The sequence below is a fragment of the Eurosta solidaginis genome, chromosome 2 (genome assembly GCF_040869045.1).
Source record: "Eurosta solidaginis isolate ZX-2024a chromosome 2, ASM4086904v1, whole genome shotgun sequence".
NCBI lineage: Eukaryota > Metazoa > Arthropoda > Insecta > Diptera > Tephritidae > Eurosta > Eurosta solidaginis.
In genome coordinates, this window is record NC_090320.1 from 286516032 (window position 1) to 286542432 (window position 26401).

General features: G+C 37.8%; 2 protein-coding genes across 13 annotated transcripts in view; one reads left to right on the forward strand and one right to left on the reverse strand.

Annotated features, from left to right (window-relative positions):
• eys (eyes shut) overlaps positions 1-26401 on the reverse strand; it is a 457691-nt gene that overhangs the window by 153300 nt on the left and 277990 nt on the right. For all 4 annotated transcript variants that reach the window (XM_067768337.1, XM_067768335.1, XM_067768336.1 and 1 more), the window contains exons 4-5: positions 16224-16376; positions 11806-14084 (exon numbers count right to left, since the gene is read on the reverse strand). In XM_067768337.1, the coding sequence (XP_067624438.1) occupies positions 11806-14084; positions 16224-16376 (2432 nt within the window). The remainder of the gene's footprint in view (positions 1-11805; positions 14085-16223; positions 16377-26401) is intronic.
• LOC137241108 (uncharacterized) overlaps positions 1-26401 on the forward strand; it is a 471192-nt gene that overhangs the window by 149174 nt on the left and 295617 nt on the right. For 4 of the 9 annotated variants that reach the window (XM_067768341.1, XM_067768340.1, XM_067768338.1 and 1 more), the window contains one exon: positions 19514-19546. The exons of 2 other annotated variants lie outside the window; for them this stretch is intronic. The gene's annotated coding sequence lies outside the window, so the exon portion shown is untranslated. Of the gene's footprint in view, positions 1-19513; positions 19547-21124; positions 21229-26401 lie in introns of all 9 variants that reach the window. 3 more of the 9 variants (XM_067768343.1, XM_067768339.1, XM_067768344.1) reach the window with 1 other exon arrangement.

Genomic DNA, 26401 nt, shown 5'->3' on the forward strand with positions numbered 1-26401 from the left:
TATGGAGCAAAATCTAAAAGACCATTTGGAAAAAAATTTTAAAAATCAATAAAAAAGGTGGACATTTTCGTATACTTTTTTCGATTTTTGGGGTATTAGTTTGCATAGTTTCAGTCAAAGACTCAAAGGATGTTTTATTAAAATAACAAAAATAAAAAAGAAGAACTAAATTGACAAGATTTGATAAAAATTTAAACAGCAAGTTTTCTGTTCGCAACTGTAGGCATCGCAGATGCTCTAGCGGGTCGTATGAAAAGCTTATTTTGCTGAGCATTAAACAAAGATATTTTGTATGATAAATGCAATTACCGCCAACTGGTTATGAAATGAAGCAGATAATCAGAAAATATCAATTCATAAATAAATGCTGGCGGTCAAAAAGCCAATTGAATTTAAATAATTTTTAAGTTAAAAGTATAATGAATGAGTATCGAAAAATGCCATCATGCAAAGTTACGAACGGCGTGTGAATTGAACCAAAAATTTTGTGAACATTTTGTCGGCTGAGTGCACATGTACGCGTGTTTGCTGCGTAAAATTCAGTAAAGTTGTAGAGGTTAAAATTTTTAGAGAACATTTTTATACTCAGTTGAGCAGAGCTCACAGAGTATATTAAGTTTGATTGGATAACGGTTGGTTGTACATATATAAAGGAATCGAGATAGATATAGACTTCCATATATCAAAATAATCAGGATCGAAAAAAAATTTGATTGAGCCATGTCCGTCCGTCCGTCCGTCCATTAACACGATAACTTGAGTAAATTTTGAGGTATCTTGATGAAATTTCGTATACAGGTTCCTGAGTACACATCTCAGATCGCTATTTAAAATGAACGATATCGGACTATAACCACGCCCACTTTTTCGATATCGAAAAGTTCGAAAAACCGAAAAAGTGCGATAATTCATTACAAAAGACAGCTAAAGCGACGAAACTTGGTAGATGAGTTGAACTTATGACGCAGAATAGAAAATTAGTAAAATTTTGGACAATGGGCGTGGCACCGCCCACTTTTAAAAGAAGGTAATTTAAAAGTTTTGCAAGCTGTAATTTGGCAGTCGTTGAAGATATATTGATGAAATTTGGCAGGAACGTTACTTCTATTACTATATGTCCGCCTAATAAAAATTAGCAAAATCGGAGAAGGACCACGCCCACTTAAAAAAAAAAATTTGTTTAAGTAAAATTTTAACAAAAAATTTAATATCTTTACAGTATATAAGTAAATTATGTCAACATTCAATGATATGGTGCAACAAAATACAAAAATAAAAGAAAATTTCAAAATGGGCGTGGCTCCGCCCTTTTTCATTTAATTTGTCTAGGATACTTTTAACGCCATAAGTCGAACAAAAATTAACCAATCCTTTTGAAATTTGGTAGGGGCATAGATTTTATGACATTAACCGTTTTCTGTGAAAATGGGCGAAATCGGTTGATGCCACGCCCAGTTTTTATACACAGGCTTCCGTCTGTCCTTCCGCATGGCCGTTAACACGATAACTTGGGCAAAAATCGACATATCTTTAATGAACTTAGTTCACGTGCTTACTTGAACTCACTTTATCTTGGTATGAAAAATGAACGAAATCCGACTATGACCACACCCACTTTTTCGATATCGAAAATTACGAAAAATGAAAAAATGCCATAATTCTATACCAAATACGAAAAAAAGCATGAAACATGGTAAGGTAATTGGATTGTTTTATTGACGCGAAATATAACTTTAGAAAAAACTTTATAAAATGGTTGTGACACCTACCATATTAAGTAGAAGAAAATGAAAAAGTTCTGCAGGGCGAAATAAAAAACCCTTAAAATCTTGGCAGGTATTACATATATAAATAAATTAGCTGTATCCAACAGATGATGTTCTGGGTCACCCTGTTCCACATTTTGGTCGATATCTGGAAAACGCCTTCACACCACTCCCTTTTAAAACTCTCATTAATACCTTTAATTTGATACCCATATCGTACAAACTCATTCTAGAGTCACCCCTGGTCCACCTTTATGGCGATATCTCGAAAAGGCGTCCACCTATAGAACTAAGCCCCACGCCCTTTTAAAATACTCATTAACACCTTTCATTTGATACCCATATCGTAAAAACATATTCTAAAGTCACCCCTGGTCCACCTTTATGGCGATATCTCGAAAAGGCGAACACCTATAGAACGAAGGCCCACTCCCTTTTAAAATACTCATTAACACCTTTCTTTTGATACCCATATTGTACAAACAAATTCTAGGGTCACCCCTGCTCCACCTTTATGGCGATATCTCGAAACGGCGTCCACATATGGAACTAAGGATTACTCCCTTTTAAAATACTCATATACACCTTTCTTTTGATACCCATATTGTACAAACAAATTCTAGGGTTACCCCTGGTCCACCTTTATGTCGATATATCGAAACCGCGTCCACCTATGGAACTAAGGATTACTCCCTTTTAAAATACTCATTAGCACCTTTCATTTGATACCCATATCGTGCAAACGCGTTCTATAGTCACCCCTGGTCCACCTTTATGGCGATATCTCGAAAAGGCGACCACCTATACAACAACCACCACTCCCTTTTAAAACCCTTATTAATACCTTTAATTTGATACCCATATCGTACAAACATATTCTAGAGTCACCCCTGGTCCACCTTTAGGGCGATATTTCGAAACGGCGTCCACTTATAGAACTAAGGCCCACTCCCTTTTAAAATACTCATTAACACCTTTCGTTTGATGCCCATATTGTACAAACAAATTCTAGGGTCACCCCTGGCCCACCTTATGGCGATATCTCGAAACGGCGTCCACCTATGGAACTAAAGATTACTCCCTTTTAAAATACTCATTAACACCTTTTTTTTGATACCCATATTGTACAAACAAATTCTAGGGTCACCCCTGGTCCACCTTTGTGGCGATATCTCGAAATGGTGTCCACCTATGGAACTAAGGATTACTCCCTTTTAAAATACTCATTAACACCTTTCATTTGAAACCCATATCGTACAAACGCATTCTAGAGTCAACCCTGATCCACTTTTATGGCTATATCCCTAAATGGCATCCACCTATAACACTATGGCCCACTCCCTCATAAAATACTCTTTAACGCCTTTCATTTGATACACATTCCAGGGTTTCTCTCGGTTCATTTTCCTACATGGTTATTTTCCCTTATGTTGTCACCATAGCTCTCAACTGTGTATGTAATGTTCGGTTACACCCGAACTTAACCTTCCTTACTTGTTTCAAATTACTTTGCTTAAGTGCAATTTAAAAGTTTCTCAAAGAAAAAGTTTCCAGCAAATTCGCTATGCAAGAAAAACTCAATTTCTTATATGCAAATATTGAATCTTATGAATATATATGTAGATGTAGATGTTAATATGAATTTATACATGATTTTATTGTCGAAATTTATGTACTTTTCAAGTTTTATTTTTTTGATTTTATTGCTAACTTTTGCCATTGGAAAGTTTTGCCCATTTATTCAAGGTGAAGATTAAGGAAATTTGTTTTCTAAAAATATCAAAAATAGTAATGAGTATTAGGGTTAAATACTGTATCAATAAAAATAGCTAAGGTTTCATTAGCGAAATTTTGCAGATTTTTTTAACAGCATTCAGTATTCGTATATATCGCAGGCTTAGATAAAATAGGAGTCAACTCAAAATTCTGAAACTTGAAGGATATGAATACCAACGGGCTTCCCATTTCAATACTTTCCCAACTGTTTACTCGATTTATTAAAACCTTAATACCCAATAGGCGTGAAAAGGCTTAAAACAAACAAATCCATGGATGCATTGCGATTTTTCGAGTTGTTCGCAGTTTTGATCTAGGTGGGCGATATCATTTTTTTATACTCAGCTGAGCAGAGCTCACAGAGTATATTAATTTTGTTCGCATAACGGTACCCTGTAACGGCATAAACTAATCGAGATAGATACAGATTTCTATCAAAATGATCTGGGCGAAAAAAGAAATTCATTTAGACATGTCCGTTCGTCCGCCCGTAAACACGATAACTTGAGTAAATGTTGAGGTACCTTGATGAAATTTGGTATTTTCGTTCCTGGGCACTCATCTCAGATCGCTATTTAAAATGAACGAAATCGGACTATAACCACGCCCACTTTTTCGATATGGAAAATTTCGAAAAACCGAAAAACTGCGAAAATTCATTACCAATGGCGGATAAAGCGATGAAGCTTAGTAGGTGGGCTGACTTTATGACGCAGAATAGAAAATTAGTAAAATGTTGGACAATGGGCGTGGCACCGCCCACTTTTAAAGGAAGGTAATTTAGAAGTTTTGCAAGCTGTAATTTGGCAGTCGTTGAAGATATCATGATGAAATTTGGCAGGAACGTTACTCCTATTACTATATGTATGCATAAAAAAATTTAGCAAAATCGGAGAAGGACCACGCCCACTTTTAAACAAATTTTTTTTTTAAGTCAAATTAAAAAAAAAAAGTTAATATCTGTACAGTATATAAGTAAATTATGTCAACGTTCAACTCCAGTAATGATATGGTGCAACAAAATACAAAAATAAAAGAAACTTTCAAAATGGGCGTGGATCCGCCTTTTTTCATTTAATTTGTCTAGAATACTTCTAATGTCATAAGTCGAACAAAAATTTACCAATCCTTGTGAAATTTGGTTAGAGCATAGCTTCTATGACGATAACTCTTTCCCGCGAAAATGGGCGAAATGGGGTTGATGCCACGCCCAGTTTTTATACACAGTCGACCGTTTGTACTTCCGGTCGGCCGTTAACACGATAACTCGAGCAAAAATCGATATATCTTTACTAAACTTAGTTCACGTACTTATCTGAACTCACTTTATCTTGGTATAAAAAATGGGCGAAATCCAACTATGACCACGCCCATTTTTTCGATATCGAAAATTTCGAAAAATGAAAAAATGCCATAATTTTATATTAAATATGAAAAAAGGGATGAAACATGGTGATTGGAATGGTTTTTTGACGCAAAATATAACTTTAGAAAAAAATTTGTAAAATGGTTGTGACACCTACCGTATTAAGTAGAAGAAAATGAAAAATTTCTGCAGGGCGAAATCCAAAGCCCTTGGAATCATGACAGGAATACTGTTCGTGGTATACATATATAAATGAATTAGCGGTTCCCGACAGATGATGTTCTGGGTCACCTTGGTCCGATATCTCGAAAACGGCTTCACATATACAACTAAGGTTAACTCCCTTTTAAAACCCTCATTAATACCTTTAAGTTGATACCAATGTCATACAAACACATTCTAGAGCCACCCATGTCCACTTTTATGGCGATATCTCGAAAATGCGTCCACATATAGAACTAAGGCCCACTCCCTTTTATAATACTCATTAACACTTTTAATTTGATACCCATATCGTACAAACACATTCTGGCCCACCTTTATGGCAATTTATCGAAAAGGCGTCCACCTGTAGAACTATGCTCCACTCCCTTTTAAAATACTCTTTATTACCTTCCATTTGATACCAATGTCATACAAACACATTCCAAGGTTATCGTAGGTTCATTTTCCTATATGGTGATTTTCTCTTAGTTTGTCTCCAAAGCTCTCAGCGAACTTAGCCTTCCTTACTTGTTTGTAGAGCTCTTGTAGTTTGCTTTATGTTTCTAGTTCAGGGGTAGCCTGTTCGATCATTGGGACCAGGAGAGTATTACGACCACATTGGAATATTCACTGGTTTTCAGATTACGCAGACCCTGTTGATTACCATAGCTGGCTTTCCGTGTGACGTACGAGCATTGGACTGCTCGAAACTAGCCTCGTCGCAGAAGGCAAACGCTACGGCAACTTGCTTACGCCTGGACCCAAGCTGTGGGCGAACATGGTTTAGCGTGCTAGTCTCGAACTTGTCTTTTTGCCACCCTAGAAAGATAGAGGCGGGCTACAATCTCTGGCTTCTAAATTTTCGATATGGAATCGAAGGAATGGCGGTGGTTATCGTTTGGTCATAGATGACATCCTTCAGTTAATGAAAAACAAGGAAATTGACACACAAGGGTATGTACATGACCTATTTATTTGCATCGCAGGAATGTACGTGTAAGCAACATCAGATCGCACTCAACAAGCCCTTCGCACCAAAGAGAGGTGGTGCGATACCAAAGGATTGTCTATCAATATCTGATAGAGAAAGAGGCAACACTAGTCGCACTAAGACTTCCAAATATTTCGGAGTTGAAGCCAGGAAACCTGAGAGGGCATATGAAAGTAATAAGAAAATTCATAGGGAATCCCAAATTACAACTGCGTGACGTAATGTCCCCTAATGTAGTGTCCATTGTGGGTAGGACCTACTGGGAAAGAGGGAATCCCTATAACGTCCCTGACTCAGAGGTCTGGTTCACGGATGAATCGAAATTCGATGACGGAAGAACGGGAGCTGGCATCTATGGGTCGAACTTCAAGAAATCGATACTAATGGGATGCTACCTCACCATATTTCAGGCAGAAATCCATGCAATAAAAGTCTGTGGTAGAAAGCGTCTGCGGGGGGCTCAACATCGAAGAGCATCTACATTATGTCGGACAGCCAGGCGACCCTGCGTGCCTTGAAATCTTACACAGTTGGATCTAAACTAGTTGATGACTGCACTGAAATCCTTCATGACCTGGGAACCAAAAACAAAGTTTTGTTGGGATGAATTCCCGGAAATCAGGAACAAGAAGGTAATGCACATGCAGATTACATAGCAAAGCAGGGTGCTATAGAAGAATTCTATGATCCAGAGCTCTTTAGTTGACTTACAAAACTACACAACAGGGAAACTATAAGTAACTGAGAAACTTAAAAATTCAGACGTCACTGGATTGACTGCCCAGGGCAAAGACAGACCAAACTGTTTATACTTCCGGTTAGGAAAGTATCAGCCAAATTCGTTAAACTATGCAGGGAGGATCTAAGAACTCTCACTGGGTACTATACGGGACGCGGTGGTCTACGATATCACCTAAGTAAGTTAAATCTATCCGAAACTCAAATTTGCCGTTTCTGGTGGTTTTTGGTTCGGTTTTTGGATTTTGAAATAAGTTCGGCTCGGTTCGTGGTTCGTTGCAAAGCCCCAAAACAGTGCACCTGGTTGAAAGACACATTTGCTTGTAGGGCCTCCGTGGCGCATACGTAATGTCAATACAATGAATGGAAACATCTACGAATAAATTTGCCTTATATGCATGCCCTTCTCATGATACTTTCAAAACTCCTGAAACGTTGAATGAACTTTAAATGTGGTGTGCACTATTTCGATATTTAATTAGTTCATCATCAACCGGTCATTCTTGGTTCTCTTCTTTTTATGAACCAAAGCCACTTTTATTGTTTCAGTTTTCATATGTAAACTGGAAGACCCGACAGACGTTGTCCTGCTCTAATTTGGCCAATCTGCAAACATTTTAATAAGCTGAACCGTCTGTACCAAAGCACTCATCAACAGCGTTCATTTGATATCCATATTCTATAAACACATTCTAGGGGTACTCGGGTCGCAACCAAACCTATGTAGTAACCACCGCGTGAGGTTTACGCAACTTGCGTGAAAGTATGAACAAAATCGACCGACGCATCTCTTCAAACACCGGCGACCAACTAACATACATTTTAGCCTTTCTTTTTATATACATAGATTTTTATTTTTCACACTTCACTATAATATTAAAACGAAATGCAGATTTTCGTTGCTTTTGAAATTCGGCTTAAAAATTGCACATGGAACAACTAAAGACTCTCCTGAATTAAAAAAAATGTCATAGTACCTCTAAATCGCGGGCTCCCTCCGAAACCCCCCCTCTGGACGGGCCTGGTGATGTGCTATACTTGATATCATTCGCTATAATATTTTTTATGGATCAGCACGTTGTTTAATTAAACACCAACCAACTACACGGAAGTATATCCGGACCCCTGAAAATGTGAGTGCCGTTGCGTATACGTAACATTTTGTTATTGCGTATCAACAAATAAAAAATTTGCAATAAAATAATATTGCGAATATAAACTGAGATATAACCTACCCTATATTTCAAGTTAGGTCTAACTACACACGGGGTGCAAAACAAATTCAAAATTGGTTCAGTAGTTTAGGAGTCCAATGGCGCCAAACATAGTGACACGTGATTTGTATATTTTAAGATAGCCTTGTTATTTGTAAAATAAACGTTAATTAAATTTCCAATGTAATTAGTTGAATAAAATAAACCCCCTCTCATATTCACAATTAATAATAATTAATTATGACAATCGCTTAAACGAAAGAAGTAAGTACTGCAAATGTTGAATAGACCAGGAACAATTAATTTATTGACATTAATTTATCCATTGAAATATTGTCTGCTTTCTATAAAAGAATAATAAATTGAGCAGAGATTTTTGCACATATATAAAAGGAATTAAAGATATGCAAAATATTTCTGCTTTTAAATAAAGTTGACTGCTTCTGTTCCAACGAAATTTATTTAATTAAATAATTTCGAAAAAATTTAAACAACGTCACGTGAGGTCAATACTGCAGCTGTTCCGACTATACCTTGCAAATCTATGTGAAAAGAAACAAATCTGTGCTTAGAAGGTAATTGAGAGAAGTGTCACAATAACAATAAATGGTGTTGATGGAGTGCTGCCTGTTAACAGATCAATAACTGCAGAAGTGCGTTTGTGAGTCCCACTCCAGAGAGAAAGGGTCACAGGCGGAAAAAAGGATGGTAAAGTACCCAATGAAAGAGCTGAGACTCGCGCTTGGTGTATGCGGAACAACTAACTCTAACTTAAGGGAAGAAGTCACTGACGCACGGTTCACATCGGTGAATGGAGCGGTCATCGCCACGATACCAAAGGTCAAGGTATGGACCACGGATATAGTAAAGTTCTTTATGAGTATACCGAAACGGGATTTTAAGGAACTAATCTTGACCTTCGGAGGAAAATCAACACTTAAAGAGCGGGAGTTTAACCAATCCAGAGTTTGGTGTCTTTGATGAAGAGATGAGGGAAATACACGATCTTGTAAGACAACGAAACAAAGTTATGAATGACAAAATGAAAGCCAAATACGATAAAGCAATTAATTCGGAAGGTTTTCGGGAAGGATATGGTGCTGTTATACAGTCCACAACGAGAGAAAGCTTTGTTGCCGAAGTTTCAGTAAATCGGAAGGCCCATACAAAGTTGTAAAACGGTTCAACTATGTAGTTTGTCTCATACAAACAAATGCACAGTGGTCGGTCTTATATGGAGTTGGTGGCCAAAAATACTTCCAGTTGAGATATCAACGTGAAGCTTTGGCCACGGCTTTACAAATATGTCAGAATTATTTTTCCATAAAATTGGTGCGGGTGATACTTTCATACCGACCCGCAACCACCCACCTTCACCGCATGCATACAAAAAGTAAGTAGATGTGGGGGAAAAGTGGTAAGATGTGTCTATCGCAAATACAATGTTTAATATGATTAAATAAAGAAATTAAAGTTATTAAAGGGTCTTGCATACATAACAATAACAAAACAACAAACACACACAAAATTTTACATTTGCATATCGCCGACTGGATAAAATAATGTCGTATGTTACATGTCAGCGCATATAACATACGACAATAATTTATCAGGCTGAGGCTATCAGAAAACTGTCGCAAAAATTAGTTAGTGGCAGAAAGTGGCAGCTGATATTAACACTTTAGAATCTTATAACCTTGGCTAATAATAAGATATGAGTCTCAACGTGAGAATCGGTGAGGAACCCAACTAAAACTTTAGCTGAAATTGAAATATTTGAGCAAGTAAACAATAATAAAGTACTTACTTAATTGTCGCTTAACCGTCTAAACGGTTATGGCCGTCCAACAAGGCGCGCCAGTCGCTGCTTCGCTCCGCTAACCGGCGCCAATTGGTCACACCAAGGGAGCTTAAATCGTTTTCCACCTGGTCCTTCTAACGGAGTGGGGGCCGCCCTCTACCACTACTTCCATAGGCGGGTTCCGAAAGAAACACTTTCTTGGCCGGAGCATCATCTCTCATTCGCATAACATGGCCTAGCCAGCGCAGCCGCTGCGTTTTAATTCGCTGTACTATGTTGATGTCTGCGTATAGCTCGTACAGCTCATCATTAAATCTTCTTCGGTACACGCCATCGCCAACGCGTAGAGGTCCATAAATTTTTCGAAGAACTTTTCTCTCGAACACTTCCAAAGCCGCTTCATCTGCTGTTGTCATGGTCCATGCTTCTGCCCCATATGGCAGGACGGGTACGATAAGGGACTTGTAGAGTATGATTTTCGTTCGCCGAGAGAGAACTTTACTTTTCAATTGCCTACCTAGTCCAAAGTAGCATTTATTGGCAAGATTGATTCTTCCCTGGAATTCAGAGCTGATGTTGTTGCTGGTGTTGATGCTGGTTCCCAAATAAACGAAGTCTTTTACTATTTCGAAATTATGGCTGCCAACAGTCGCGTGGTTGCCAAGGCGCGTATGCGCTGACTCTTTGCTCGATGACAGCAGGTACTTCGTTTTGTCCTCATTCACCATAAAACCATCTTTACCGCTTCTTTTTCCAGTTTGGAGTAAGCAGAACTAACAGCGCGGGTGTTTAGGCCGATGATATCAATGTCATCATATCAAACAATAATAAAGGCACTGGTGAAATTTAAAATAACAAAAAAAAAAAAAAAAAAAAAAAAAAAAAACACAACAAGCTGAAGACACTAAAATTATTTCAGAATGAAGTAAATACCTTTGTTCTCAATATTCGTTTTTATAATAATACTTTATGTATTTTTAAATAGCTTAAACTTGCACTTTATTTTTAACTTTCTCACACTGCAAAAACCAACTAATACCATAAACTCACTTTAGAAGCTATTCTTAAACAGTACAGTTCGAATACAACAAAAATAAATATACCTTTTGAAAGGCTGTTCTAATAAGAGATACTAACGAACATTGGTGACAAACTTTTCACTTAGATTTTTTTATTTTTGGCCTATGGAACCGACCACTGTGCAATGGCAAACCATGAAACAAAATGAAAGTGTTTCATTTGGACGCTGCCAGCCTTTAGATCGGAACTTAGGTTGAGGGCAGTGTGGCGAATATTAACATCACTATGCTGTTAGTAAATATCCGCAGAAACAAATATAGCAAGCAGCAAAACTTATGTACATTTACATACATAAGCAGCAGCTCGAAGTGAAGAGCTATCTCACATACACTACTTGTGCTAAGAGCAGAAAATTCTACTCACGCATACACAGGCATATGGCTAAATAACGAAGTATGCGGTAGAACTGTTCTATCTTCGTGAAGTCTGGACCTTAGGAGAAATATGCGAACGACACAACAGAGAGTATAAAATCAACGCAAGCTGAGGAATAACTAACCAGTGTGATTTAAACACGCTTTTGTGAAGTACGTGATGATTGTGAAGTACTACTCCCAAAGTAGTCTAACAAACACCATTTCGAAATACGGAATATTGGAGAGTTATTTATTCAACAGTTCAGCGATTCGAGCGTAGGTATATAACTATCAGAAATCCCCAAAACCCGTTACAATATGTTAAAATCAGCATCAGTATGATATTTGTGTTTCCCAGCACTTAAAGTACTCATCAACAAAGCCATTAAAACTATCTCATCATCTCACATATGCTCGGCCTTGTAGCACAATGCACATCATTACTAATGGCCTGAGGTGATCTAACATACACACAGTTATCTACAAACATTCTTTTGTTCGCTTTGTACTTACCCTTGATCCCTCTGATGTCGTAACGCACGTACCACCATTATAGCAACCCATCTTAATACAGTCCACATCGGTGACATTATCTATAGCACCGCCTACAGGTGACGCACCACCACGTGCAATATCCGTTTCACCACCGCCCGTTGATACAGTATTTGCACTTTCGACTTCCTCACTGCTGGACACTGTTGCTGTGACAGGTTTAATGCCTGGAGGTACATAAGTGCTGTAGATTGGTCGTGTTGGTGACGTAGGCTGCGCTGATGTGGGTGTTGATGGCGGTAATGTTGTGTAAGTTGTTGGCGCTTTTGTACTAGGTGCTGCTTCAGTTGGCGATGGATAAGTGACCACTGCAGTGAGTGTAGTGCTTGGCATCACGGTAGATGGCGCAGGAGGCAATGTTGTTTCCGGCAATGCCGCTGGCATTGTTGGTGGTGCTGTTGGTGCTGCTTTTGATGGCGGCGGCGGTGGTGGTGCTGGTTGTGTGGTCTCCTCGTGCTCAGCTGCTTGTGTTGTGGTGGCACCAGCTGTTGTGATGTCTGTATGCTGCGTTGTAGTTGTGTGACTAACCAAATCTTCGGTGTACAATGGTGTAGTTGTGGTCAGCTCAACAGCCGGTGGTGTGTGCGGTGGTAAGTTGGTAGGCGCCACTTCATCCACATGATAATGATGACTGTGCGTAGTATGTTCGACATGATGATAATGCGTATGTTCTGTGGTAAGCGGTGGGTGTGTGTGACCATCATCGACACCACTTTGTGGCGCTTGTGTGGTATGATGATGATGGTGGTGATGATGATGATGATGATGCGTAGTTAGTGATGGTGTTGCTGTTTCAGCACCTATATGTGGTGGTAATGTGCTGCCGCCAAAGTGCACAGCTGGTTGGTAGGTTGTGGGACGCATTGTAGTACCCATATCCTTGTAACGTGTTGTTGTAACAGACATCACCTCGGGATACTCGGTGAAGAAGGGTGCAGCTGTGGTGCTAACACCACTCTTGTCACTCCAAATGCGATGTGGTGTTGTTGAAATTACATGCTCACTAAAATCATGATACTCGGTGGGCACATGTTTGCTAGGGTGCATCGTGCTGCTGGGATAGAATAAAGTCGGTGTTGGGCGATAGGCGGGACGTGCTGTCGAGTAGTCGATGGAGTAAGTGGTCTCTATGGTGGTAACAAAATGCTTGAATGGTGGACGCGTGGAGTATATTATGATAGGACGTTCTTCGGAGTCTACGCTTTTCGAGGCGGGTACATAACCGGAATCTGCGCCGCTGATTGCTGCCTTTGCTGTGGTTGTGTCCACGACGTGACCCCTGATCGTGTCATATTTTGTGACTGTAATATATTCATCTGAAGTTCCCAACTCCGCTGATGCGCTGCCTTCGGAAGAGTATGAAGTATCACCTGACTCTACAGTGTACGAATGCGATGCTTCGGTTGGTTGTGTTTTCTCTTCTGAAGAAATCGGAATAACGCTACTTGCAGTTGTCACATGTTCTGGCGGTGGTTTGACTTCCTCTGCACCTGCACCAACATCTTCATCTACCTTCTCCGCACCCTCCTCTACCTCTCCCACCGCTCCCTTAGCAGAAGTGGACACTGTAGCAGCACCATTTGTATCTTCAACAGCCGTCGTCGTCGCTGCCGTTGTTGTTGCTATTAATGTAGCCCCATGCTGTGTCACTGCTGTTGTTGTTGTTGTCGCCATTGTACTTGCAGGCGGCGTTGTTGTTGCGGCTGCTATTGGTCTTACCATTGTTGTCGGCGACATTGTCGATATAGTCAACGTATAATTACAATCCAACGAATCCTCGCCAATCATTAGGCACTCGCATAACATTCCTGTTAGTAGCGGCGGACATGAACATGAAAACGTGTCAACACCATCAATGCACACACCACCATTCATGCAGCGTGGGCCCAATTGGCATTCATCATATTGATATTCACATTTTTCGCCATGATAATCGGGCACACAATAGCACGTTGGGATACCTTCTTCCATCAAGCAAAGTGCATTATTCTGACATGGATTGTCCGCACAAATTAGTATCTCTTCTTCGCAATTGTTCCCCGTATAGCCCATTGGGCAAGCGCATACATACGAGGCCAATTTATCAACGCACACTCCACCATTTTGACATGGCGCCGATTCGCACTCATTGATCTCATCCTGACAGATACGTCCATGCCAGCCAGCTGTACATTCGCATGAGAACTCCAAGCCGGGACCCTCAATGCATTCGCCACCATTTTGACACCGCGCACCAGTGCCTATAAAGTAGGAAAAAAGAGAAAGTGTAAATGAGACATGAAAGAAAGAGATCATCTAGAGAAATGCGATAGATTGCTATGAAACCAGCGGACGGGTAGAGTTTGATTGAATATGAATGGATTTTTGTGTGGTGCATATTACGTTATACATATACACATATGATGCAGGTGTATGGGTGTGCTTGTGGTTTTGTATCCATTCGTGTACAGTGTTGCGCAACAAAATTACAAAACGAAATTTTTGAAGTATTAAAATATGAGAAAACCAGGTCCTTTTCCCCGCAACATTGCCACAAAATATTGACGGCACAGCGGTCAGCGCTGGTAGAAACTCCGCTCTTAGCACAACCCTTCGCTTGGCTTTGTGTGTCATGTTGAAAATAAATCCAGTGGATATTGCGGGTAAAGCGCCTGTGGCGACGTCGCCGTTGACAAGGCTACGTGATTTAGACTATGAGCTTTCTGACTGCGGGCAGTCAAGCATACTTATCAACTTTGATTTTATCATTGGAAGTACAGACTACTAGTAGGTGTCGAAAAGTGACTCCTGTGCAAGATTTAGTACGCTTATATATATGATACAGGGCTGAGGAGAGGGTCTCATTTAAGGTAAAAGCTCAAAAGTTTCAGAAAGAATCCTGTAGAGCTCAGAACATTACGACGAAATCAGTAAATAATTAGGTAATATTCATGGAGAGCAAAGGCTTTTCAGAATAATCATATGAAGTTCAGAAACAAAAATTCGGAAAAAGCAAGTGCGTCCCGCAAGTTGCTTTCATGTTTCATATTAAGCTGTAAAAAAACGTTAAAAGCATATCCTAGAAACTCAAAAGCATTTCAGAAAATTGCACATGTGATTAGGAAGTCCGAATATAAGAAACGCTCAAACATTTTTCATAAAAGCTAAAAACTTAAGAGAAGCTTGAAGAAAAGCTCAAATCAAATTCAAAAAAGCTCAAAAGTTTATTTTAGAAAATATTCATAGTAAATCCAGAAAAGCTCAAAACCTTATAAAAACTATTTAAGTTCGATAGAGGCTGAAAAAAGTGAAATAAAATTCAGAAAAGTTCAAAAACTAAGAAAAGTTTTTATATTTATAACAAGCGAAACAAAAAGCTAAGCTAAAATTCAGAAAAGCTCGAAAGCTTTAAAAAAAATGTTTTGCAAATTATCGTATATGCGATAAAAGCTGGCACTTTTCACTTTTCGTCACGGCTGGTGAGGGAAAAAATTCCCGTAGATGGTACTTGAAGAAAAAAGTAGTTAAAGTTGTCCAAAAATAATAAAAAAATTTAAGCTGCCACGTTGTTGTTGTTGTTGTAGCGATATGGTTACTCCCCGATGGCTTTGGGGAGTGTTATCGATGAGATGATCCTTTGCCGGATACAGATCTGGTACGCTCTGGTAACACAGCACCATTAAGGTGCTGCCCGACCATCTCGGGAACGATTTATATGGTCCAATTAATCCTTCAGGCCATCCCTCCCTCCCCACCCCCAAGTCCCATGAGGAGCTTGGGGTCGCCAGAGCCTCGTCCGTTAGTGAAACAGGATTCGCCACAATAGGTGAGGTTGACAATTGGGTTTGGAGAAGCTATACATTGCGCTGGCAACCTGGAAGGGTTGCATAACATAGCCCCTTGAATATGATATTTTAGTCGCCTCTTACGACAGGCATACCTACCGCGGGTATATTCTGACCCCCTAACCCGCTGCCACGTCTAAAACGCCGCTTACTTCATAAATATTCTGTTCATTTTGAAACTATGCAGTTTGATTTTGAGGTTAATTGAACTTATTTTTTTCGTTCTACAGTTACATTTTGTCGTATAAAGTTACTAAACAGCTTTTATCAACAGCAAACTACTTCACGGAAAGGCTCAGAAATATCCTTTAAAAGCTTTTAAATAGTAAATTAGCAATTCGAAAAATACTCTTTAATCTTTAAGAAATTAGTATTCCTTTTTTTAGAAATCTCAAGAAAATCTATATTTCGTATTGATTTTTTCTCGCACATCACTGTACTTTTGTATATGCCCACATGATTGAATGGTTTGTTAACAAAAATTGAGTTTCATATATCCTTCCCCCCTCAAAAGTACTCGATTGGATAACGCTCTTATATTCGATATACACTTACCCGTCTCACAAACAGCCACATCGATTTCACAATTGATGCCCAGGTAGCCCGGCTGACAGGTGCAGGTATAACCATTGTTACGGTCACGACAATGTCCGCCATTTTGACATGGATTGGACATACACTCATCGACATTTTCTTCACAATTGATTCCTGTTTGTTGTTTTCATGATTAAGGTTTCATTGTTGTTGTTGTGGTTTGTGCGTTTAAAAGAGTGTTTGAGTGCAATCAAGTGAAGCGAAAATATGAAAAGAGAAGAATTGAAGAAAATTTATTTTAGTGAGAAAAGTTTCAATTAACTAAATATGTGGAAAAATGTTTTCGATTCAATTTTATGAAGCATGAAGTATAAGTCTAATACTTATTATAAAAGTAGTCACATATGAACATACGTGGATATGTACATGTGTATTAGGGCGGGTCGATTTAAAAATCGCTCATTGCTCTGTGAAAACGGTATTCTAGGGATCAAAATAAGAAACTTTGCCGAAGGAACCATACCGCTAAAACGAATTCTGGTGTCCCCCAATTTGGGTCGAACTTTTGGGTAGGGGCAAATTTTGAAAAATCCCACTTTGACCCATTTAGAGTGCTCCAATCGAGTCGAAATGTATGACCGACCCCCACTAACTTTGGAGGCCCGACCCACCGATGCCAGTGGCACACCCCCTGGAACCCCCTGGGGGTTCACCATACAAACATTTGAAAAAATCGCCGGTTTTGCACTTTACATGAAAAAATCAGATAAATGGCTGTTTTTTCTTTATTTTTATTTATTTATTTATAATAATATTTATTATTTATTTATAATAATATCAATTTTTTCTCTTAAGAAATTTATTTAGTCAGAACATATGTAAATGAAAAAATTAATTTAAGTGAGTTATAGAAAAGAAACTAAAAAAAATTATTGTTTGAAATCATTTTTACTTTCAAGTCTGGGCAATTTCGCACGGCTCTCTAATGTCGTCGCCATAACAGTCTCTACATTTTTCGGTATAACTCATTTGGAAACGCTAGCTAGCAATTGAACATGTCGTTCCATTCCTTGTATGTGTGATGGAATTTTTGGATCATTAAAAGGTGGATCATCTTGATTTAAATATTCTTTCAATGTATCGTACGGAATGCTTCGCGTGAATGGTGGTTCAAATACGATATTTATATCATTCAAATTGATCATTTCCGTATAACTTGTGTAATTAGAGTTTATATCTGGTTTTTTATAAACTCTAAGTTCCATTGGCTCGTCAACATCGGTTCGATAGCGTAGAATTTTCTTGATGGCACAGTCGCGCTTTTCTTTGCTATCATCAAACAACATTGATAACAAGATATTTTCCGAATGCGCATAATATGAATTATCTTTAATTACTTGATTGGTAAATTTAATAGCCTTGTTTAATATAATTTGATAATTTTGATTGAGCTTTAGGCCAGATTATTGAATAAAACTTCTTATTTAGTAGTATTCAAAATATATTTATTTTTCGATATTTCGACTTCAATCTGAAGTCATCATCAAGAATCTACGAAAAGAAAACAATTAACATTTTTAAACATACATTTCCGTAGCAAAAATACGACTTACACATATGGATATGTATGATCGACTGAACAGAAATTATGACAACATAATTTTAGTAAAAACAAAAGATAATAAATAAATAAATATATTTTGAATACTACTAAAAAAGAAGTTTTATTCAATAATCTGGCCTAAAGCTCAATCAAAATTATCAAATTTAATTACTTGATTGACAATTTTGCGTAAATGAGGTTCTGGAAATCGTGACCAACCAATGAACTTGAAAAATAATGCACTGCCGTACACGACAGAGCTGTAATACTGGATATTGAAGTACATCGGCACATAACATTTAATTATAAATTCAACCAGAATTCTTAAATTTGCATCTGGATTATCCGTTGTCACATATAATCGCAATATTCTAGCGGCCTTGGTGAGCCACCGAGAATGTACAATTTTCCCTGGTTTGATGTTAGCTAGATCCACCGGAACCACGCCGCTAGAAATTGCATGGGCCATGTCGTATAAGTACTTCGAATCGGTGGAAAATTCAATTTTTTCTGGAGCAGGGAGCATATTTTGCAACTCAATTTTCTGGAAGCCGTCCACCCCCTGAAAATATATAATAATAAAATAATTAAAAATGGTTGACAATTATAATAAATGAGTGATAGCAATAATTTACCGGAAGAGTTTCACAAGTTTCGATTTGACGGCTCAGTTTTCCGGTTGCCGATCTTGGTCCAGTGCTGGTTGATTTATCCAAAGCTTCAAACAAATGCCGAAATGGAAGTTCGTTGAAGTGTAGAAGGCAAACGAACCAATGCAATGGTCTTTTTAACAGCAATTCGAATCATCGTATAATTCCACCGTGTGGGCCAGTGTTTGTTGGCTCACCGTCAGTGCATATTCCAATTAATGCATCCAGTGATATATTTTTATCAGTTTACAGTGATATATTTTTATCAGTTTTTTTATCAGTTTTTACAGTGATGCTTTGGTTTTAAAAGGGTTGTAAAAATGCTAATTTCTAATAATTTTTTTAAATTTCGTTTCTATTACTAAGTTAAATTCATTTTTTCATTTACATATGTTCTGACTAAATAAATTTCTAAAGAGAAAAATAAACTCCAAAAAGAAAAAACATAGGCATTTCGCTGATTTTTTCATGTAAAGTGCAAAGCCGGCGATTTTCTGAAATGTTTGTATAATGAACTACAAAGGGGGTTCCAGGGGGTATGCCACTGGCATCGGTGGGTCGGGCCTCCAAAGTTAGTGGGGGCCGGTCATACATTTGGACTCGATTGGACCACTCTAAATGGGTCAAAGTGGGATTTTTCAAAATTTGCCCCAACCCAAAAGTTCGACCCAAATTGGATGACACCAGAATTCGTTTACAGGTTTCTTCGGCAAAGTTTCTTATTTTGATCCCTAGAATATGATTTTCACAGAGCAATGGGCGATTTTTTTGCCTCCCCACAAATCGACCCGGCCTAATGTGTATGCATGTATATAAACTTAAATTTCTAAATGTGTTGGATTTAATGTAATAAAGTCCGCAATTTATTTTATATCAAGGCGCACAATGTGAGAAATATAATTATCAATTAGAATTAGAAATAGTTTAACGCAAAATTATTTCAAGCCTTAGGTAATTAAAAGTAAATAGTTTTGTTGGAATATCTTAATTATATGTGACATATTCAAATTCCATTAAACTGCAAATTGCTAACACAAGAAATTAAATTCCTTTTGCAGATTTTCAGGAGACAAGTGGATTAAGGCTTTAAGGTAAGTTCATCTTAAGATTCTTATGGTAATAATACTAGGACGATTAGAGGACGAACAAACTACTTGTTTCTATAACTGCGCTTCGAAGGGGCCAGGTTAGAGTCAAAATATAAGGGGATGGTTGGCGGAAGGGAGCCCAAATGGCGGAAAAGGCGATTCACGAATACACCGATGGCGGCAAAGTAGCGAAAGAAGAAGGGTCTGCGGTATACTGTGCTGATGCGGAAATAAATTGATCATACAAGCTGCCAGATCACTGTAAAGTTTTTCAAGCGAAAGTGGTAGCCGTAGCCAAAGCAGTAGAAACAATGGAAGAGCATCTTAAAGTATTTTAGAGTGTAAGCAGTCCCTGGTAAGAATTGGATAATGGAGAGGCATACATCTATATTGGGTGCCAGTCTATATAGGAATAGATGGAAATGAAAAAAAGGATAAACTAGCTAAAAAGGGTGATTCCATTGAAGCTTCCTCGGTAGACGTGTCAATTAGATTAGATGAGATGAAGAGAAGGCAAGAGATGAACCCAAGCGCGGGGTTTCAAAGTGTCGAAGGGGTCTTACAAACTTAACCTAACAAAGTTACTTCTATCATTAAAAAGAGAGGACTGTAGACGTATCACGGGTATTCTGACTGAACACAGCCTTCTGGCGTCGCATGCTTTTAAGTTAGACTTTATCAGTGATAGTAGACGGAGGAGGTGCCGTTTTGAGTGATGCAGCTGTCAGATCTAGAAAAAGCAAGTGGCGTATGTCCTAGAAAGCTTCTAGTATTTGCCAAGAGGACTATGTTATTTTATAACATAAGTCCTGGTCATATATGCATGTCGAAATGATGTGAATAGCGAGATGAGTTGATTTAGCTATGTCTGCCTGTTTAGATGCAAAATAGTCCCCCAATTTTGGAGGTATCTTGTTGAAATTAGGTTGGCGGTTTATTTGGGGGTCCGATTGGTTATTTGTAGAAACCGACTAGATCGTACCACTATACAATATATCTTTGATATAACCAATTTTTCAGATAAGAGGCTTTTCGATATTTCTTGCTCATTCGAGTAGCTGAAAGCTTGAAATTTTACAGCAACAAGGCATGTATTGTCAAGATTAATCGTATATATTCCATATAACTAGTTGTTCAGTTTTTAAGTGATTTTTGAAATTGCGTCAAATTATTAAAAGTATAAAGTCTTCGGCATAGCCGAATTATAAAAATCACAGTAGATCCTCCTTAACTTCAATTAAGACATAATCGACATATTTCAATAACATTTGTGAATAAAATCCCCACTTCACCATATCAGGTCAATATTTTACAAACACAAATTTACTTGGCTACATGCACAGCCCTCTTCATCATTTTTTGTTCCATCAACATATGGATTTCCTTTATACGAACTTTTCATTGAATTTTCATGATGACTATCAACCAAGTGATAAACGAATTCCATAGAACATTGAAGAGATTATATGCAAAATATGAAGAATTTTTCAATATAGTAATCCATCGTATATGTATATCAATTTTTATTAACCCTCCTCAATACGTTACATTGGCTGCGATGATGACGGACTGGCACCGAAGGGACAGCAACAGGAATGAGTCATATGAATGATTAATTAACACATGCGCCGGGCATATGTAACAGAGAAGGAAAACAAACAAAAGAAAAACAGTGGTCATGTAAGGTAAGTGTATACATATATATGTATATAGGCTTATATTTATAGGCAGAAAGTATCACAACTGCTGTCCCAATAACAAACCAACACATGTCAGCGAGAGATCGAAATAAAGAATACCACTTCACCATGCTATGAATGTATATATGTGTGTATGTATATGAGCAAGTTTACATATTCCAATAAATTCGTATTGTATGCTGTGGCGAAATGAGTCTGAAAAAATCCCATAACAATCAAATTGTCGATCGAGCGGCCTACTTCGCTCCAAGACCAAACACACGACAGACCCACTGATTGACCGATAGCGCGCTTACTTGGTTGGACCTCAGCATCGATTAAATTTTATTGACCATTACAACGGTTGAGCTATGTTTGTATGCATATATTTGTATATATGTGTGATTGGTATACGAATGTCAGACTCTGTGTGTGTGTGTGTGATTCCATTTATGCGTTGGTGTTTGCATGCCCCAGTGGCAGCGTTGCTGAAACCTAAAATAAAACCCGAAGGCAATGAATCTACTAAAATAATGAAAAGAAAAAGTGTAAGAAAAAATTGGTTAAAGCGAATATGAAAAACGCAACAGTACCAACAATAGCTGTGGTAAATATTAAAAGCTGCTGGCAGCAAAGTGAAATTGAATCTGAGCATACAAATACAGGGTGCTGAATAAAGAAGAAAAAAGAAGAGAGAAAAAAGTAAAAGAAGAAATTAACGGACCAGCGCGGTTTAAACTCCAAGCAAAACCATTCAAATGATTGGGCTTAAAATAAATATAAATAATTAAGTACTTTGGTCAACAAGATGTTAGAGAAGGTTAAGTCAGGTTAGGCTTAGATCACGAAGCTAGGTTAGCTTTAGAGGATTACGTTCGGTTAGGTTAGTTAGTTTAGATGAGGTTAGGCTAGAAACTGTTTTACTCTTGCTGTACCAGCTACCGTAGGTCAAATCATCTCCGTCTTTTTAGTCCCGGACAATGGGCACAGCTGAGCTACACGTTTTCTTAAGCCATCTGCAAGAGATACAGTAATTCTATGTTTCAATGCGATTGCCTGCCTGTCAAAAAGTGTGTCGAGTGAGAGCTTTTACCTGTATCGATAGCCGCGAATTATTTGGAATAAAAATGTGGCTGTGCTTCCTTTATACTTGTAACATCAAGCTAGCCTAGATCTTTCGCATGCGTAAAGTGCGAAACTAAGCTCATTTTCATGGTTATACACTATACAGAATTTGGCCCGCAAGGAGCCTAAAAAAGGCTATAGGTAAACCTAGAGGGATGGGGGCTGAGGTTGTACTCCTCCCGGCCAACGCATTACCACTTCAGTTACCTTTAATAGCCATGCATTTAAGTCCCTATAAGAGGCTGATATTCAAGTGCAGGCCCATTTCATTGAGAGTTATTTGGCATTGAATGATCGATTTTGTGTTTTCCATACATGTGGCCAAGACCTTCGGTACGGTCTGACTGGCTCATGTCTCCTATCTTTTGCCGTAGGTATACTGAGCGATATATGCTTCAACAATTGAAAGGGAAGAAAGAGTAGAGGTCAGGTGGAAATATACCTCCCATCGAGCTTAGAGTCAAGGTTGGAGAAAGTTATCAATCTTAAGATGCTCACTAAAGAAGTGGGTGGGATGACCTAGCAATTTCGACCGTGATCATATCATATCTTTAACAAAATTTCGGTCTAGCATCTTGTAGTGGCAAGTTTCTAGAGCGTACCGGATCAGTATTCGGCAGAAGCGCTAACACTTCTTAAAACCTTCGGTAAGAATCTTTAGCGCTACAAGAAGAATAAAACTATATTAATGGCGGTGACCACTGCCACGACGTTTTGAACTATAAACATATATAGCTTGGATCTGTGGCACTCCCGATTTTCTTACAAAATATAACCATAATCAGACCCACCTATCACTAGTCTCTTGCAACGGTAAGTTAGATATGAGTACTCCGATGAACGTGTCAATGATACTAAGTTTGTACTCGTTGTAGTGTGCTAAGGAAATTTATCATAAAACATCTTAGCTCATCAGGTGTGATCTTAGAAAAAAGGAAGAATGTGCATTTTCAGGGACAGTAGTATACCAGCGACCTCGAAAACGAGGAGAATTGCGTTGCCTCAGAAAAAATAGTTCACGTACTTGGACGCAACGGGGGATGTTAGAGATATCACGATACAAAGTAGGAAAAGGTACGTCTGGTGAGAGAGAACAATTGTGAGAGCATTCGAAGGAAATTCGAACAGAACTATATTAACTCTATTATCGTCACTTTAATTCGATCACTCGTTTTATATCTTCCTTATCCCGCTACTATTTTGATGTAATTTTATCTTCATCACTTTATTTGACTCACCCTATTTCCGTCGCTTTAGTACCGAGAGTTTGTTTCATTCCTCTGTTTCGGCCACTCTATCTCCGACATTCACTTACCTTCCGTTATCATATTTCCGTTATTATTTTCCCATCTTTATATAACCTTATTTACTATATTTCTTTTACCCAATATCCGTCAGTCTATTTTCCTTACTACTTTGCCATTACTCCACTTCCGTCCCTATGTTTCTAGCAATATATTTCTGTCACTCTGCTTCGGCTAACCTATTTTCGTCACTCTATTTCTATCACTCGCATCCCGTCTTTCTATTTCCGTCACCTTACTTCGGTCGCTATATTTCTATGACTCCTCTCTCGCATCTCTATTTTGGTCATTTTACTTCTGTCACTATTTTGCTGTCACTCTTTCCATCACTCTATTTCCGTTGCCCTACGTTTTCTTCCTTTTGTTCATGTCACCTTGACGCCACTTTGTTTCTACCACTATATCTCCGTCGCTTATATTAATACATTTTCTTCGCTTTGCTTCCGTGGCCCTAGGTTTGTGACATTAGTTTTGTCACTCTCTTTCCGTCACTTTTTTCTGCCACTCTTTTGCAATCGCTCTATTTTCGTCTTTTTTATTTTCTGTCACTCTTTTCTCCTCATTCTAATTCCCGTAACTATATCTATTACTCTACTTCAGTCACTATACTTCCGTTACTCTGGTTCCGACGCTCTTTCACCGCCACTATATTTTCGTCACTAAATTTTCGTTACTTGTAGGCAGAATTTTCCCAAATTTATTTCGCATTTTTTTTTAATTTTACTAGCGTAAATTTCAACGAACAATATTTTCCATTCACCCTGTTTCTCTATAGCAATCAACATGCGTTCGTTTATCCCCAAGTTTGAAATAAAAAATTGTTCACACATTGACGAGCCTCATATACATAAGTAACTATGTAAGCATTTGTTTTGGCTTGCGGACGTATGTCCACTTAAAATTCTACAAATACAGCTTTGTAAATATAAATAAAGCACAAAAAACTCGTAAATTATTAACACAATCTCCAATGCAATTTTAAGGAAAAAAAAAATCAAAAGAAGAAAATGTGTTAAATAATTTTATATTAAAAAAGAAAATTAGCGCATTGTGTAATTTATTCTGAGTGCGTAAATGAAATAGTGCAATAAAAAATGGAATTTTTTCTCTCTCTCTCTCTTTTAATTGCCTTGAAAATGATCAAATGAAGGACTAACGATAAATAAAGCATTTTTTAAACTTTTTAACTTGCGTATTATGTATTTGTATCTACGTATATTAAACGAACACAGAAAGTAAAAAAAAAATGGAAATAAATTTGTGGTAGTTGGTTAAGCTAAGCTTAAGCTAAGTTTGCTTAAACCCTAGTCAAATTTAAACTCCAGTTAAACTACTGAGCAGTTTTTCAGTCACAGTTTAAGGCCGCCTTTGGGGTAGGTCTTTTTGTTCGGCAACATTGGTTTTGTATTATCTAGAACAGCTGGATTTTGTTAACACAGCAAACATTTGGAAGATATTTCTCCAGCGGAGGTGATATCCAACATCAATATCTAGTTATTGTTAAATATTTAGTTCTCAACTTGATATATTATAATTATCGAGCTGATCTCCAGCGTTATTAGTTTTTTTTTTCAATTATTATCCAACCTTTGAGAGATTTTGAGAAATGTACAGTTTTCAAATGAATATTCAACACGTTTCTCCAGTTGATATCCTAAATTAGATATCGAGTTTAGGTAGAGTTGAAAAACATCTCCAAGGTGGTACCACCAAAGCCAACAACTATTTATTGTGAGAAATAAACACCCGATTGATAGCAGTAATGAAGCGTAATTTATGAAAAATAAATCATATATATATTAATTGAAAATACTGCAGTATTTGAATCTTAAACTTCAGTCTAGTTAAAGAATGACAAGTTAGGAACTATCATTTTTCAACTTAAGTAATATCATTTTTCGCTTTATACAAACTTCCCTCTTTTGCTGAGTACGGTAGGACTCTCAAGTGGAGCCACTGTTTCGTAACAACTCTTGAAATTTTAGCGGTATGCTAGTTATCAACATGAGCTCTAATGGTACTCAAGCCCAAATGCTGGGTGAGAAATATTTAAATATCAACGTACCAAACGAGAAATAATGCATAGAATTTCTTTGTATAAGTTTTGAAAGTGTTAGGCTCACGGCAGAGTGCTCGCTATAAGCTATGCTAGGCGAGAAGCAATTTTTATTTTCATATATTTTACATAGTGTTGTATAGCCGATCGAAATATCTAGCCGTTATTAATATTATTATAAAACAAGGGTTTTTTGTTTTTTATTTAATAATTTGGGAAAAATTTAAACAACGTGACATCAGGACGGACAAGGCGACAGCTGTTTCGATTATACCTTGTAAATCTCTTCAAAGCCGGGAGTGGGAGTCGAACCCGCACTCCTACGATAGCTGAAATGGGAGAAAAGCTTTTGAAGAAATTTACAAGGTATAATCGAAACAGCTGTCGGCTTGCCCGTCCTGATGTCACGTTGTTTAAATTTTTCCCAAATTATTAAATAAATTATAAGATTTAAAATTGCTTGAAATAAGTGTTCATATATTTAAAGCAATGAGGGCAATCCCCGATTAATTCATATAGAGAGACAACATTTGGTTAATTCGTTGTAGTTCTATAAATAGAACAAAAACAGCAAAATAGCAAGTTTCTATGAAACCGCCTTACAAACATGCATAACTTCAACGCATAACTACATGCGAATTATGTGATGTGTGGAAGATAATATATGCGAAAGAAGGCAATTGGGAAAAACTTT